This window comes from Pogona vitticeps, chromosome 3 (genome assembly GCF_051106095.1).
Source record: "Pogona vitticeps strain Pit_001003342236 chromosome 3, PviZW2.1, whole genome shotgun sequence".
NCBI lineage: Eukaryota > Metazoa > Chordata > Lepidosauria > Squamata > Agamidae > Pogona > Pogona vitticeps.
The window spans coordinates 145056465-145074565 of NC_135785.1; the positions used below are offsets into that span (position 1 = coordinate 145056465).

Genomic DNA, 18101 nt, shown 5'->3' on the forward strand with positions numbered 1-18101 from the left:
TCTTTTTTGGGTCCATGGAAATACACAAACAGTCTAGTAGATTTACAGAAGTCCTTAGAAACAGAAAGCCAGTGCTTGGTGAACATCAAGGGAGTGGAGCATGCGCTCAACATCTGAAGAAGGGTTAGGAAATAACATTGGGAGAATCAAAAGTTGATTTACATGAACATTCAAAACCAATTTTGGAAGGAATGAAACATCAGGGTATAGGATGACCTTATTGGGGTGGAACTGTATATAAGATGTATCAGCCCATAGTGCAGCCAACTCACTCGCTCTCCGTGCAGATGTAATGGCCACAGAAAACAAAGTCTTTAGTGATAGAAGTTTCAAAGAAGTAGAAGCCATAGGCTTGAATGGAGGCCATGTGAGAGCCTTCAATACAGTCTGTAGCGACCATTGAGGGATTGGTTGGCACACGGGAGGGCGAATATTGCTAGTCCCCATAGGAGTCTCTTAACAATAGGGTGTGAAAATAAGTGGGAAGCATCTGAGCCCACAGGTTGGTATGAAACAACGGCTGACACATAAACTTTCAGTGTGGAATGTGCTAGACCCATATTGAACAAATAACGTAAGAAAATAAGAAGAGTCCTTACAGAAACTGGAACAGTGACCAAATCTCTGGTCTCAGCAAACACCAACCATTTATAAGAGTACAGTAGTTTGGTTGAAGGCTTCCTAGTTCAAACACTTCTTTTATAGAGGAGGAATCCTCCAAGCCATGCGGGAATCCTCCAAGCCGTGAGATTCTACCTCCTGGTGACAGACGTTGCCTCCATCCTGAGTCAGGAGTGATGGCTGGGGAGGCAATCTCAGGTAATCGGTCGCGATAGTCTTGAGGGTGGTAAACCAAGATGGCATCTGCCTGCAACTGTCGAATTCTGACTATTGTCCTCTGAATGAGTGGGATAGGAGGAAAGAGACAGAGAACAACCTCGTTCCACTTCACCATAGAGGCATCTCCCAAGGAGCCCATGCCTCTCCCTGCTCGAGAGCAAAACCGTTCGCACTTTGTGTTGAACTGACTGGCAAAAATGTTGATAGCTGGTGTGCTCCACCTGCTGCAGATCTGGGAGAACACAGAGTTGTCAAGGATCCATTCATGCATCTGAGTGGTCAGACGGCTCAAGCGATGGGCCACATCGTTGTCCTCCATTGCCACATGGATGGCAATGGGAAATATGTGATGATCCTAACATCACTCCCACAGGTGGATTGCTAAGTATAGGAGAGACAACAAGTGAGTGCCTCCTTGCTTGTTTATGTAGTACAGAGTGGTCATGTTGTTTGTAGCCACTTGTACTCCATGACTGACAACCAGTGGACAAGCGTGAAGGGCCTTGATTACTGCTAACACTTCCAGATGATTGATATGTAGCAGCTTCTCTGAGCTGGACCACATAGCGTGGGTCTTGTGAGTGCCGCAATGCGCACCCCATCCTGTTGTGCTGGCATCTGTCATAATCTGAACAGTCAGTTGAAGGGGTCTGAAAGGTTGACCAATCAGAAGATGTGGCCTGAACATCCACCATGTCAGCTGGTGAGATAACTCTAGAGTGACCCATAGATGCTTGGCAGGGTTCTCCAGTAGTGGGTCAAACTGAGAGAGATACCATGCTTGCAGTGAGTGCATCTTCAGTCGAGCATGAGGAAGAGCACATGTGGTGGAAGCCATAAGACCTAGGAAATGTTGCGTGTGATGGGCCAACACCTTGGCGCCCGGATGAAAGGGATGAATAGCACGATGTAACTTGATGATCCTCTCTGCAGGGAGGAAGATTCTGGCTCTGTTGGAGTCCAAAACTGCGCCAAGGTAGTTCAGGACTTGAGAAGGTTGAAGATGGGATTTCGTAAAGTTGACTTGAAGTCCTAGTTCTACCAGAGTTTGTAACGCAAAGGTTGTGTCCTCTTGTGCCTTGGCGCAAGAGCAGCCAATCGTCTATGTATGGAAAGACCATGATGTTGTTTAGACGTAGATAGCCCGCTGCTGTAGCTAGACACTTGGTAAAAGTCCTTGGGGTGGTGGCAAGCCCAAATGGCAGGGCACAAAATTGGTACACTGATCCCTTGAACATGAATCGGAGATATTTGCGATGGCACTCGTGTATGAAAACATGAAAATAAGAGTCCTGTAAGTCTATCACGACAAACCAATCACCTGGAGAGAGAAGAGGGACAATGGATTCTAAGGTGACTATTCTGAATTGTCTCGAATGAAGATAATTATTGAGGCGTCTGAGATCCAGAATTGGCCACAGGCCTGCATCCTTTTTGGGAACTGTGAAGTATCAGGAATAGAAGCCATCCAGTGCTTCCCAAAAAGAAACGTGTTGAATGGCATACTTCTGGAGAAGAACAGAGACTACTTCTTCTGGAGCGGGTGAATAAGATGTGATTTTGATATAACCGAGAGGAGGAAGATCTGAGAACTCTAACCGGTAACCAACACGTATGACAGCTAACACCCAAGTGTCCTTGGTGATGGAAGACCACTTGCCGAAAAAAGGGGCTAGTCAAGGAAGGTGGGACAGGTTGAAGGGAGGATTCAGTAGAGGACAGTCAGAGATATTGTTTGCCCTTCCTGGCAGGGCAACGGAAATTCTGACAGTGTTGACCAGAAACCTTAGCTCGAAAAGAGGTAGTGTCAGAGGAAGATGGAGGAGGATTAAATCTTTCTTGCTGAGGTTTATACTAACGGTAGGCCTGTTGATAAGGTTGTTGGTATGAATGGTAAGAGGTGATGGGTTTGCGCCATTGTTGCCGTTGATATTTGGACTGATGGACATAATAAGATCTAGCTGTCTTCCTGATCTTATGCAAATTCTCCATCACCTCATCTGTTTTTTCGTTGAATATCCCTGCACCATCAAATGGCAGCTCCTCAATACGGGACCTGCCGTCATCATTGATGCCTGCTGAGTGCAGCCAGGCATGTCTCCTAAGAGTGACTGCTGATGTCAGAGATTTGGAAGCAGCATCAGATGTATGATGCAACACCAGTCGTTGCTGCTTAGCCAGCGTTGTTGCTTCCAGGTGTGCACTAAGAGCCACGACCCTAGTGTCTTCAAGTGTGGCTTGCAGAACTGGCAGGACCTTATTCCAAAATTGTCTTTGGTAGGTGCCCATTGCTGCCTGATAATTAGAGACTCTCATCATAAATGACGCTAGAGGGTACATGTGGCGGCATAAAACATCCAGTTTATGACCCTTCCTATTAGTAGGGGCGACCTTGGAACGATTTCTGGCCCTTGATTGGTTTGATTGCACAAAGAGACCGGGCTGGAAAATACATCAGCCTCACAATGCCCGAGGGTCGGAGACAGGCTTGGTACCAACATCTAAGCCTGTGGTACTGGAGAGCCATCCCCCTCCAAATACAATTTGTGATCGTGTACATCCCTGGAGGATTCCTCGAGGACAGGTGACGGCAAAGCGCCTCGAGCTGGAGAAAGTTCCATAGATTTAGAAGGGTGTTTGGCCTTTTTGTGCTTGTCTCCTTCTTCTTCTTAGGGTCCCTAGCTGGTGGTACCTTCGATACCAGCACTGACCCCCATATCGAAGACTTTTTTGGTTTGGAGATCTTGGAAGAAGCCCTGGATGATGGGGTGGCAGGTGCTGGCAAGGAAACGGTTATCAGGAGTAGGAGTCGGGGGGTGAAGGCACTACAGACTCCATGGTTGTCGGGCCTGACGGTGATAGCGACTTCTCTCAAAGGGAAGATTGGAGTCGCTGTAAGCGGAGTTTGAGTGCGGGCTTAGTTAATTTCTTGCACTCCTGACACGAATTGGGTTGATGTCTTTCTCCTAAGCAGAACAAACAGCAGTCGTGTCCGTCCAAAAAAGGGATTTTGCCAGCACACGAGATGCAGTGTTTGAAAGGGCCCGAAGAGGCCATAAAATTTGGCGGGAAAGGTGACGATGGCTAAGGAAGGGATAGTCAACTCATGAGAAACGTCTGATAACAATCCAGATCAAACTAAGAAATCAAGTTGAGAGATAACATTGATTAAATCCAATCCACGATCCAAATCAGAATCAGTAAACAGTCCAAAGGTGAAATGAGATATATCAGTTGAATCAAAAAAACGATAATCGAAAACCAGGTCAGTCCGAGTCAAAATATCCAGAGAAGACAAGACGTAGTCAGGAAACAGTCCAAGATCAAAAACCAAAGATTTCAAAGAATTTCAAAGAATTAACAGTTCTAGTGATGCAAAGAAGTCCTATTACAGCGATGGCAAAAAGGAACTGAGGTACTGCAGGTAGGCGGAACATGCGTGACACGGGTAAGCATTTTATTGGTCAATTTATTAGCTCTAGAATATTCTGAAGAGTCCTGCGTAGGCGCAATTTAACTCATTTGTGTGCATTCACAGAGACCACGAAGAAAAACTGGGCATACTTCTTTAGGGAGAGCTGGTGAGCTCCTAATTGAAATCTCCCACTCCTCAAAGAATTGGGACCCTATCATGTTCGAGCTCCTTTCTCTCTTATCTGGTTCACATATTCAGAAGTGTGTAAAGTACTGAGTATTATAAAAGATTATTGCAGTTAACAAACCTGTTTTTGCAAATTTGTCAGTTTACTTCTGCTGAATATGATTCCAACCATGTGCTCCTTCAGGTCTGCATCTGAAGTTGCCTTAAAATGGAAATATTAGCATCTGATGAGAGCATAGCCTCACATTTGATTTCCACAACATGACATCCTGGATTAGCAAAATTTTAGAACTGTTTTGTTTCTCTGCAAATGCTGAATTTTAGCAAAGCAAAATACCTAACCACAATAAAACCACTAAAGAACAATATACATTTACAATATTTCTACCTTTTAAGAAGACACAGTAGACAATAAATGACTGAATAGTGAGGAAAAGTCTTACTCCCATAATGTTTCTCAAAGGATTTAATAAGCTAGATAATACTCATCTTCCAACTGCAGAAATGCTGAATTTATTTCTCTGAGCCAAGACAAATCAAATGTATTTTTTCTCAGAAATAAACATAGCCTCCATTTCACTAAAGGAGCTTATATAGTGAAAGCCTCTAGGAATTACATAAGTAAATTTGTAGCCTACGAGTTTCTGAAGATAAACTTTGACAGGAAACTCAAGAGAAAAATAATAGTTCCATGTCAATCAACACTAAATTACCTGGGTTTGTTAACAAAAGCTGCAACATGAATGCAAGAGGCCAAGCCATTTCTGTAGCTGGAACACTGCTTAATGTCAACACAAAAGGACTCCTACTGCTCAAATGAAGAGCTGCTATGCAATGCATATTTTTTTTGGATCATGACCTAGGTCCAGATCAAATTCCTTGTGTGCAACTTCTTGCAATGCCTGTACAGTGTGATCAAAGTGTAGGTATGGCCCTTAAACAGTAGCCACTATTACAGTGGTAGCGTTGCTGGTTCATTGAATCATAAATGAAAATGTCTGAACTATTTACATTGCTTTCTACAAATCCTGCAACAATTAACTGATTATTGATGCAACATTAGTAATTCAAATAGATCTCCACACTTAAATATGAATTTATAAATACCATTTATATATGAATTATAAGGAATATCTGGTTAAGCAGAATGCCATCTTATATGGCAAAACTATGTTTGGACAGCAAGAATATGTTTGGACAACAAGCTATGTTTGGAATAGCAAGGAGAGACAAGAGGAAAATAATAGAACGGGAAAAACCAGAGATCTGTTCAAGAAAACTGGGAGATATTAAAGGAACATTTTGTGCAGATGGACATGATAAAGGACAAAAATGGCAGGGACCTCACAGAAGCAGAAGACATCAAGAAGAGGTGGCAAGATTACACAGAGGCATTATTCTTCTTAGGCATCCTTCAGTCTCGAAAGACCACGGTAACACACTCTGTATGAGTGTCCTCTCCAGAGCATGAAGCCTGGGTAGAATAATATGGAGGAGAGGCTGTTACCCAAGAAGCAAATCCCCCTTCTCCATGTCACTGATATAGTCCAATGGAAAGACAAGAGCCAATACAACTGGTTCCAGCAATGTCACAGGAGTTGCCAGAATGACATGAACTGCCTCCGGGACTCTGGCTCCAGATTCTGCCTCGAGGTTTACTCCTGAAGCCTTTTCATTCAGTGGATATAGCCACAAGGCAGTGGAGGTTTGAAGTTGGAGTTTTCCTTCTCCTAGATGGGCTGCCTTCCAAGGCTGACGAACCGTACCTACCCGGTCCAGGTGGATTGCGTTTAGTCAGAACTCTCCACTATGACCTGTCTGTCTTGGGTGTCCCTGCACGGCACAGCCCATAGCTTCTCTGAATTACTCAAGCCTCTTTGCCACAACAAGACAGCAATCTGTGAAGGAATTATACCAGAAAGATCTGAATATCCCAGACAACCCAAACAGTGTGACTGCTGACCTTGAGCCAGACATCCTGGAGAGTGCAGTTAAGTGGGCCTTAGAAAGCATGGCTAACAACAAGGCCAGTGGAGGTGATGGCATTCCAGTTGAACTATTTAAAATCTTAAAAGATGACACTGTTAAGGTGCTACACTCAATATGCCAGCAAGTTTGGAAAACTCAGGAGTGGCCAAAGAACTGGAAAAGATCAGTTTACAACCCAATCCTGAGGAAGGGCAGTGCCAAAGAATGCTCCAACTCCTGTACAATTGCATTCATTTCACACGCTAGCAAGGTGATGCTGAAAATCCTCCAAGGTAGGCTTCAGCAGAATGTGAACCAAGAACTCCCAAGAGTACAAGCTGGGTTTTGAAGAGGCAGAGGAACTACACACCAAATTGCTAACATGTGCTGGATTATGGAGAAAACCAGAGAGTTCCAGAAAAACATCTATTTCTGCTTCATTGACTACTCAAAAGCCTTTGACTGTGTGGACCACAGCAAACTATGGCAAGTCCTTAAAGAAATGGGAGTACCTGAAAACCTTATCTATCTTCTGAGAAATCTGTATGTGGGACACGAAGCAAGTTAGAACTGGATATGGAACAACTGATTGGATCAAAATTGGGAAAGGAGTACTGCTTATTTAACTTATATGCAGAATACATCATGCGAAAGGCCGGACTGGAGGAATCCCCAACCGGAATTAAGATTGCCGGAAGAAATAGCAACAACCTCCGATATGCAGATGATACCACTCTGATGGCAGAAAGTAAGGAGGAATTTAGGAACCTCTTAATGAAGGTGAAAGAGAAGAGTGCCAAAAATGGTATGAAGCTCAACATCAAAACAACTAAGATCATGGCCACTGGTCCCATCACCTCCTGGCAAATAGAAGGGGAAGAAATGTAGGCAGTGACGGATTTTACTTTCTTGGGCTCCATGATCACTGCAGATAGTGACAGCAGCCACAAAATTAAAAGACGACTGCTTCTTGGGAGGAAAGTAATGACAAACCTAGACAGCAGCTACAAAAGCAGAGACATCACCTTGCTGACAAAGGTCTGCATAGTCAAAGCAATGGTTTTTCCAGTAGCGATGTATGGAAGTGAGTACTGGACCTTAAAGAAGGCTGACCGCTGAAGAATTGATGCTTCTGAATTGTGGTGCTGGAGGAGACTCTTGCGAGTCCCCTGGACTGCAAAGAGAACAAACCTACCCATTTTGAAGGAAATCAAACCTTAGTGCTCACTGGAAAGAGAGATCCTGAAGTTGAGGCTCCAATACTTTGGCCATCTGATGAGAAGACTCCCTGGAAAATACCCTGATGTTGGGAAAGTGTGAAGGCAAGAGGAGAAGGGGATGACAGAGGATGAGATGGTTGGACAGTGTCATCGAAGCTACCAACATGAATTTGACCAAACTCCGGGAGGCGGTGGAAGACAGGAGGGCCTGGCATGCTCTGGTCCATGGAGTCACGAAGAGTCGGATATGACTTAACAACTAAACAACAACAAAATGCATCATTACTGTTAGAATCATAGTAACTGTAGAATACAAATAAATACATTGTGTACTTTTTCTTCTCCTTCAGGTGATGATAACAAAGCCTTCTCCTCTTGTTCTGGTGTGGGTTCTGCATCTCCAGATATGAGTTTTCCAAAAACCTGTTAGAGAACATTGAAGAGATAAGGTAAGACAGGTGTAATTACACTCTTTTATGCAGCCACATTGACACTTTATACCTATGTATAAAATTTGCAGTAGATATCTATCTCATTGCCTTGACACTTACAAGATTTTTGGATCTTACGCAACAGTAGTTTGCCGTTACTATTGCCTCTCCCCTTTCTCATGCCTAGGGGTTATATCTGCGTAGATCTGCATAAGGTTGAGTGTTGTTTGTGTGCTTTGGGGTTTGGGCATTACCTGTTCTAATTATCTTGGAAGCAAACTCCACAGTCCATAGTCTGCAGTTTACATTTATACCAAGCCCTTCCTCCAATGAACTAACAATAGCATGCATAACTCTCCCTTTCCACTTCCTCTTCATAACAGGTCTATGACTGAGTTTCTGGGCCAATAGACACAAGCCACATGTAAGTGGCTAAGGGGGAAACAGGATGCCAAACAAAAGTAGACAGACTTTTGGTCTGTTGTATTGTTGCATCTCTTACAAGCTCAGACTTTGTTCCTAAATACAGTGGAGTCTCAACTTACGGTCGGCTCCACTTACAAACTTTTCAAGATCCGTACTTCTCTGGCCGCAAATTTTCACTTTGACTTGCGGCCGGAGAATTGACCTACGGACCAGAAGAGGGAGGCGGGGAAAGCGGCAAATTAAAATTTGGCGCTTTCACTGCCTCCCCCTTCCAGTCCATAGGCCGTGGATCTGCCTCTGGATGCCTTCCAGGGCTTCTCCACCGCCATGGGAGGCATCTTGGTGGCCCCCTCCCACCGCCGATAGTGCTTTGGAGGCACTATCAGCGGTGCGGGGGACCTCCGAGATACCTCCCATGGCGGCGGAGAAGCCCTGGAGGCATCCCAGGAGTCTGAGCATGGATGGGATTGCCCAGCGCGGCGCGGCTCCCAGCAGCGGCGGGGAACCTCTGGATGCCTTCCAGGCGTAGAAGCCCTGGAAGGCATCCGGAGGTCCCCCCCACCGCCACCGCCTCTGCTGGGAACCTTTGGAGGTCTCAAAGGGCTTTCCCCACAACATCGGAGGAAGCCTTTTTGCCTTCTGAGGTCTCAAACGGGTTCCTCCAATGTCAGGGAGAAAGCCGTTTGAGACCTCCAAAGGCTCCCAGCAGCGGCGGTGGGGGGGGGGGACTTCTCCGCTTGGAAGGCATCCGGAGTTCCCCCTCCCGCCGCCGCTGCTGCTGGGAACCGAGCCACGCCGGGCGATCCTGGCCATGCTCGGACTCCTGGACAGTGGTGGCTGTGGCAACCTCTTGTCTTTCTTTTCACTATCTCTCAATCTTCCAAAAAACCTCTGGTTTATGAATTTGGGATACATTGCTTCTGTATCTATTAATCAAAATGCCAGGAACTGGCCTGAAACTGTTGTGCAAGATCATGCCCATGTTGCCAGAAGAAAAAAGGATACCAAGTTTTATATAACAAAGGCCAGCCTTTATGCTGGCAACACCAAGGTCACCAGTAATGATGGGCTACTACAGAATCCCCTTTTGTGTTTTCTACCATTCACAAAGGAGACACCAAGGAAAGGAAAATCCCAGAAATTCACTGTTTTTTTAAAATCTCAATCAAACACAAAGCCAACATTGAGCTATTTCCTGGCATTTTGAATCATAGAAATGCATGCAGTACTGTATCTTACACTGAGATATCAGTCTGTGCTACTACATTTTCTGGAGGACTGAATAAGTGTTTAAATGCTAGCTACAGTAAGGCAAAGAAGAGAGACAGAACTGCAAGTGAGCCTTTGAAACATACAGCAAAGGAGCTGCATAAAGTAGTTTAAATCTCCCTTGTCCACACAAATCAAACAATTGTATATACAATTGAATTGTATATTTGGGTGGATGCTGCTGAAATGGTTCAGAAATTCTTCTAATTTTTCTTCACCGTGGCTCCAAATTGCAAAGGTGTCATCGACACATCAGAATCCACCCAAATATACAATTCACCATGGAAAAACAAATAGAGGACCAACTCCCGTTCTTAGATGTCATGGTCCTACGCAAAACTGACCTCCGATTGGGACACGAGGTCTACAGAAAACCCACCCACCACCCACAGCAAAAAAGAGGCATAATCAAAACATTGGTAGACCGTGCAAATCGGAACTGTGAAACTCAGTTTCTCAGCACTGAACTCAACCATCTGAATCGGTTGCCCTATAGGCAAATGGCTACTCCAAAAATGAAATCACAAGAGCCAAACTACGAAAACAACACCAAACTGAAGAAGAAAAACAGCCACCCACAAATAAGTGTTTCTGCCATACATCAAAGGGGTCACAGACTGCATGGGGAAACTTCTGAAAAAACACAACCTACAAACAGTATTCAAGCCCACCACAAAAATACAACTAAGGACAGAAGGGATCCCCTCACCACTGCAGAAGTATACTGGATACCTTGCAGTTGCGGACAGGTATATATTGGAACCTCAAAAGGAAGCATCCACACCAGAATCAAAGAACATGAGAGACACTGCAGACTAAAACAACCAGAAAAATAGGCAGTAGTTGAACATGCCCTAAAACAAGCTGGACATGAAATTCTATTTAAAAATACTGAAATACTGGACAACACCGGCAATCATTATGTTAGACTGCACAGGGAAGCCATTGAAATCCACAAGCACCAGCAGAACTTCAACAAAAAAGAGGAAAGTTTGAAACTCTACAAAACTTGGCTTCCAGCTCTGAAAAATACAGCATGCAAAAGGTCAACGAACTCTACCCAGCCACAAGGACCGGGGATGACTACACACAAAAGACCAGCTAATGACACCCATCAATCACAGTGACAGACAATCTCTCCTCTTTATCACAATAATACACCCAAAACAAGACACACTAATCACCCATCTCCTGAAAAGGACAAAAGATGATCTCACAGCCATAAATACTCAACTCCCAAACAAACTGTACCAGAGCACAGAGTGCTGTCCTCTGAAGATGCCGGCCACAGAGACTGGCGAAATGTTCGGAAGAACAGAACACGACCAAAGAGCCCGAAAAACCCACAACAAACATATAGGTTTGCTTAATCTTGGATGGAGAATTATGCAGGCCACTTTCTGAAGCTTGGTATGTGTTATAATGCCAAGGGTAAAGTTCTATAAAGAAATTCAACATCTCACCTGCGATGTAATGAGCCTGAAGACACGCAATGTCTCAGCTTCACAGTTCCGTTGCTGAGCTACACTTGCTGAGATCTGTCCTGCTATTTTGATGCTTTCGCCATCTTTCCATCCTAGCACTTTCACCTGCCTAACTCTAAGAGTATTTTCTGGTCCTTTCAATTCAATTTTGATGATGTGAATATCTCCACCAGGAAGTTCACTTGTTACCCAGCCAATATGCCTTGAATCCAAATCAACCTAAAGCATAGTGAAACAAATAAAAGGAAAGGAAAAGAAATGAAACATTTAAAAATGATGGGGATAACTTTGTCTCTGATTAATAACTAAGTGGTACAAAACTACGATTGAGTGAAAAATCTCCTCTAGCATAGTTAACACTGGATTGTAGTGCAAGTGACTGTGCTACAAAATCTGTATTGCACGAGCAAAATGTGGCTTTTTGCCTCCCCTCAGAATGTTCTTTTTAAAAGAAAGGTTCAAAAAGTATTTGTGTGCCCTCTAGATAGCACCAGAGGATTTTGAGGGCCCCAGCATTCATTGCCACTCCCATATTCCTAATTTTAAATTTTATTTAGCCACAAGAAGGTATAAGGAGGCTTTTTCAGTCAAAAACACACTGATTTCAATTAAAACCATATTTCATTTAACAAGAAATTTAGCAACTTTACAGTACATTCACATTGCACATTATATATGCAAATTAGCCTTTATAGGCTGTAGCTATTTAATCAGAGTTTAGAATTTTACTTTTGAAAAATAAGTTGCTCTTTTATTTGTTATGAGACACTTTGTTACTATTACAGTATTTCACCTTGGTTTCAGAAAGATAATTTTTTGAATTATTGTTACTGTTACATAATTAACTGTTGTTTATCTTTACAAGATTGATAATGTATGCATGTTTCTTTTATATTTTTAACTTAAAATGAATTCCCACACCAATCAGAGGCAGGCAAGAGACTTTTTCTTCCTTCTCCAATAACTTTAACATAATGAATAATGTGTGGAAAGCTCCTGGAGCACCTAGAAATCACCATTAATGACACTGGAGACAACATTCTAGGTACAGTGGGCCCTTGACTTACGAATGGCCATAGTTACGAACGTTTCGAGTTATGAACCCAATCTCATAGAAAACAGCAGGCCCTACTTATGAACTTGTGTTCAAGTTACGAACAACAACAACAACAACAACAAAAGCCCGGGAGACGGGGAAAGCATGGAATTTGAACTTTCAGTTAACTGTTGGCCAGCGAAGAGGGTGCTAGTCTGCTTCCTCGCTCTTCCCAGCATTTACAGAGTGGATAGAGAGACAGTCTTCAGACTGCCTGGTACTGGTACAGTGCTGTACGGACAGTACAGTACAGTATTCTAATTTTCTTTGGATTTTTTTTAATTGGATTTTTAATTTTTGGCATTCTTGTTTTAAGCAGAGAGACTGCCTGTTCTGGGTGAGTACACTATGTTTTTACTTTACTGTACAGGTTTTTTTGCAGCTTGTTGGTGGGGGGGGTAGGGCTAGGTGGGGGATTTCTGAGCTCTGATGGGTCTTGCTGGGCAGATTTTTACAGTTTTAAAATGTCTGCATGCTTGCTGGAATCTTTCCTTGCTGTGTGTGTGTGTGGGGGGGGGTTGTTCTGAATCTGTCTGGTTAAAATTATTTACCTGTTTAATTCTGCAAAGATCTTCTACGGCCTTGCCTATTAAGAAGGTCATTGAAGTAACTTTGTTCTACAAAGGACAAAATGAAACAACAACAAACATTTTTAGAAAGAGGAAGACAAAGAATGTGAATCTAAGTGATTTCATAATTGAGAACAAGAGACAAATATCTTGAAAGAACAAATCACTATACTGTTCAAATTACATGAGTTCAGCTGTTTTGTCAAGTATGTTTTCACTCTCTTGCCTGAATTAACTAACATTGTCAGTTCTCCATAATGTCTATTCACTTCTTCAGTGCTGACTTATAGGCAGACTGATACATAGAAAATCATCTCTTTGGCCAGTGGTTTGAACATTCCCACACCTTCAAGTCTACAGATTTAACTCTTGCAAGTATTTACTGTTATTACATGCTGCTGAGGTGCCTCTGACCTATAGTGACTCTATGAATGAGAGATCTCCAAAAATGTCCTGTCTTCAACAGTCCTTCTCAACTCTTCTAAACAAACCTACAAGTATAAGTTCTGCTAAATTCATAAAGCATTAAAAATATACTGGTTTGGAAAAAAAAATAAGAGAATGATATTTGACTCTTACCCCAAGATCCCGTGAGTTGTCAACATGGACAGATACATAGCGAGCATTAATTCCTTTGACACAATTAATTGTAATGTTTTTAGTCTTGTTTTTATCTTCATCTCCTGACTCCCAGAAGGTTTCTGTTGATCCATCTGTCAAACTACCTATCATGGCTGGTCGACTTGATGTTTTAATATCAACAATGCTGGTCAAGTCTTTCAGACAAATTACTGTGCATGACTCCTGTCACAAAACAATGACGTTTTAGAATCAAAGAGGTGACAAGGAAACAAGTATCAGTCACTTTCAGTGTGGTAGCTGTTTTAGCCTGTTGCAACAAGAAGACCTGTATCACTCTTTGGGCGGAAACGTATTATTTGGCATATGTTTTCATTAACTATAATCCACTTCATCAGATGCATGCATATTTCAGTCATGACTATGACATGAACTAATGTAACAGAAAGTAACAGGTTGGAAAAAGAAATTGATGGCAAAATCATAAAGTTCATTATTCTCTCTTTCCCTTCACACTTCTTTTATTCATTTTATTGAAGATCAATATTACATCCAGGAAATCATTTTGGAAGAAGTTTCCAGTTTTCTCACAAAAGTACAAGTTAACACAAGTACAGATTAGCAGTACACAGAGTTTCAGATAAATCTGCTTGAAGCCAATAGAAATATTAATCTATGGGAACAATTTTTTTTCAGCAAACTACACTTCCACTGATTTTACTCACTTCTGCTCATTAATAACGTCCATGACAATTTAGAGATAATAACTTGCCTGATTCATAGCTTCAAAGCCAGACTGGATGCTGATACTAAAGCTCTCCTCACTATCTCCATCATCTGATTTAGACAGAATGTTGTTAATGTGGTGAAAGACATTGCTCTGATGGAGAAATTGATGGTCAGATTGCTTGAACTTGAGGCTCCAGCATCTGAAAAACAATGCATGAACAAATGTTCTTGAGTTCAAAACTAGAGTTCAAAAACACATCTGCCCCCCATAGCACCAGCAAAATTTAATTAAAAAGACAAATTTAAATCAAAAAAGTCCTCTTGTGCCCTATCAGGAGCATGGGAATGATTATTTAATGTTCAGAGGAGCCTCACCACCCTGAAGCTCCAAGAATTTTGATTTTTTAAGAAAAAATGTTGACCACTAGAGGTATTTTCAGTTTTAAAAAACCTTTCAGTTAAATCTATTTTTCAGTTGACAAAAACACCTGCAACAACCTTTACAGTATATGACTACATTTCACAAAGTAAAATAATTTAAACATACAAATGAGAGAACATGTACTTCAGACTGCCAACCAAAAAAGGCTCTGGATTAAAAGCATCCCAACAAACATCACAAGAGCATATATTCTCTAAGAAACTAAAAATGAAGACATGGCTTAAGTATGCATTTAAATTAACATGACCAGCTGCAATTATCCTGCCATTTTAAAAATACAGAAAGAGTAACTGTGACTTATTTCTATTGCTCAAAACACATAGAAATCTATGACTATGTTGAACTTGTCCCTGTTCATATACTTTCAGATATTTTCTACCTACCTCAATGCCATCTGTTGTAATGAACTTCCACTTGGGAGAGACATCATGAGATCAGAGATTGTCTGTAGGAGGCGATGGAAAGTGTGGGGTAAAGGATGAGCTGCTTCACCAGCAATTACTATGTCTGACAACGGATGTTCACAGACTCTTGTATCTTTTTCCTGAAAGTTCAAATATGAGTGACATTTATTTATATCATGAACTTTTTCACTGACTTTCAATAATGCAATTTTCTCAGGACCTCAAATGCACATGCAGTAGGTACATCCACACTGGGCCACTGTAACATGGTCTATGTAGGCTGACTGTAAAGATTTAGAAACATCAGCTTTATAGAATGCAGTGGTCAAGTAGTTTTTGGGCTACCCAGCTGAAGGAACCTAAAAAGGCTCAGGTTCTGCCTTAGATACTATAAAGGCTGATAAGGATAATATTTGATTATAACATTACAGTGGTGCCTTGCTTTACGACGTTAATTCGTTCCAGCAAAATTGCTGTAGAGCGAAAACGTCGTAAAGCGAAATAAAAAAGCCCACTGAAATGTATTGAAACCCATTCAATGCGTTTCAATGGGCTGAAAACTCACCGTCCAACAAAGATCCTCTATGGGGTGGTCATTTTTGGTGCCTGTGCAGCGAGGAATCTGTCCCTAAGCACAGCGGGCAGCCATTTCGAAACCTGACGATCAGCTGTTTTTGATCATTGTAAAGCAAAAATCGGTTCCCGAAGCAGGGAACCAATCATCGTAAAGCGGAAAACCCCCATTCAAACCATTGTTTCGCGATCGCAAAAGCGATCGCAAAAAACTCACTGTCAAGCGGATCCGTCGTTAAATGGGGTAATCATAAAGCGGGGCACGGTTGTATTTAGAGAATGGTGATGACGGTTTCATAAAATCTTATCCAAGTCAAAGCTCAAGGGGAGAGGGGCATACTTCTTGAAAAATAAGCTAAATTAAATGCATTGGTTTCTATCAAGATTAAGTCTGTCACTTCTCTCATTAATTTTCAATACTTTTACCTTCACATCTTTTTAAATATGAAACACAATTCCTCATGGTTGCATCTCACCCAAAGTTATTTTCTACCTAAACATTCAGAAATTACCTGAGGTGATTACAGTTAAAAGACATCATTAACATTAATTGTAGATAACTTCATAAGCACTTCAACTAACCTGTTCCATATTTTCTTTATTTGCTTTGTTTTCCTCATCCTCTTCTTCCTCTGGTTCCACTGGGGCAGGAGTAAGAGAAGCCACAAAATGCCAGAGGATATCATGAAGAGATGTTGTTTGAATGACGTTACAGAGAAGCCAGTTAAAAGCCTAGAAACAAAAGGTGGTACAGTTTAAATGTAGAGAAAAGCTGGAAAGAATATACCTGGTTTAAAAGATCTAATTATATTTGCTAGAAAATACACATAGATTATATACTTCACCATGGCAAGAGAACAATGTCGAAAATATATAGGCATTTTAAATATACCTTTCAAGTTAAATGGCTAAAGCTGAAAATATAGAAATTAGCTCTAACTAAACTGAAAGGCAGACAGCCACCACAGAATTGGGAAGTTTAACTAAGGAGCTAAAAACAGGTGCTATAATGGTTTTCATCTTGTTGTTAGTAAAATTTGGAAGAATCACTCCTAAACCAATGCATATACATTAAGAGCAAAGAAAACAGAAAGAGATGACATTCAGAGATCTTCATTTAGTAGCCACTCCTATGCACTTTTGCCGTATAAAGTCCCACTGTGCTTAATAAAGCTCATACCTATGTGAGTATGATTAAGAATGTAACTGTATAGAATTATTGCATGCAAACAAAAGCGAGTAGCAGAAATCAAGCAGCTCATCCTGGGTGCTTGCTCGAGATTAGCGTGAACTGGGTAATACATTTCGAGTTATGACCAGCTCCGGCCACAAAATTTTGCTTCGACTTGCGGCTGGAGCTTCCAGTTATGAACACAAAAAGGCAGGGAAAAAGGCAGGAAGTTCAAATTGCTAAATGTTGGTGGCAAAGATGCTCCTTCTTTGTAGCTCTTTCATTCCAACAGTTAGAGAGTGTGCGATCGGAGGAGGCTGCCTGGTAAGGTAAGGTGCTGCTTTCTGCTTTTTAAAAACTGTTCTGGGTGTTTTTGCAGCATGGTTTTGGGCTGGGGGGTCTTGGGGGGTTGTTTGTTTTTTTGTTCCCCCCTTTCTTGGGGGGTTTGTTTGCTTTTTGGAGTTTTTCCCCCTTTTCCAATGGATCTTGGGGGGTTGTTTGTTTTTTTGTCTCCCCCATTTCTGATGGATCTTGGAGGGTTTGGTTGCTTTTTGGAGTGTTTTTCCCCATTTCCTAAGGGTCTTGGGGGTTGTTTGTTTGTTGGGGTTTTCCCCATTTCTGGTGGGTCTTGCCTGCTTACCTTGCAGGGACTTCCAGGCGGGAAATTCAAATTTGCTAACCATTGGTAGGTGAAGAGGCTGTGATCGGAGGAGGCTTGGGACTGCCTGGCTTTTGCTTCTGAATTAGAGTGTGTTTGTTTGCTGGAGGCTTGGGATTGTCGGGTAAGGTAAGGTGCTGCTTTCTGCTTTTTAAAAACTGTTCTGGGTGGGTTTTGCAGGGTGGGTTTGGGCTGGGGGGGTTATGTTTCTGTGCTGTGTTTAAGTCCCAGCGCCTTCAGGGCTTGCTCTGTTTTTTTTTTTTTTTTTTTTTTTTTTTTTTTTTTTTTTTGCAGTCCCAACACCTTCCGATGGGGCTTCCTCCATTGCTTATTTTTTTTGTTTCGTTTTGTTTTGAAGCCCCAGCACCTTCAAGGCTTGCTCTGTTGTTTATTTTTTTATTTTTATTTTTTTGCAGCTCCAGCATGTTCCTATGGGGCCTGCAGTGTTTTATTTTTATTTTATTTTGGGGGCTTTTCTTCTTCCTGAATGGATTAATCACATTCCAATGCATTTCAATGGGAAATGGTGCTTCGACTTATGACCATTTCGAGTTATGTCCATCTTCTGGAACAGATTATGGTCGTAAGTTGAGGCACCACAGTACTCCATGAATTAATGGGAGGCCAGGTTGCACAAAAGT

At 42.0% G+C, this 18101-nt stretch overlaps 1 protein-coding gene across 31 annotated transcripts in view; it reads right to left on the bottom strand.

Moving 5' to 3' along the window:
- The window catches only part of MYCBP2 (MYC binding protein 2), a 251648-nt gene that overhangs the window by 30917 nt on the left and 202630 nt on the right, over positions 1-18101 (bottom strand). For 27 of the 31 annotated variants that reach the window (XM_078390789.1, XM_078390788.1, XM_078390804.1 and 24 more), the window contains 8 exons: positions 16214-16363; positions 15038-15198; positions 14256-14412; positions 13484-13708; positions 12887-12952; positions 11219-11458; positions 7954-8052; positions 4563-4643 (listed from right to left, as the gene is read on the bottom strand). In XM_078390789.1, the coding sequence (XP_078246915.1) occupies positions 4563-4643; positions 7954-8052; positions 11219-11458; positions 12887-12952; positions 13484-13708; positions 14256-14412; positions 15038-15198; positions 16214-16363 (1179 nt within the window). The remainder of the gene's footprint in view (positions 1-4562; positions 4644-7953; positions 8053-11218; positions 11459-12886; positions 12953-13483; positions 13709-14255; positions 14413-15037; positions 15199-16213; positions 16364-18101) is intronic. The other 4 variants (XM_020783525.3, XM_078390800.1, XM_072994716.2 and 1 more) reach the window with 1 other exon arrangement.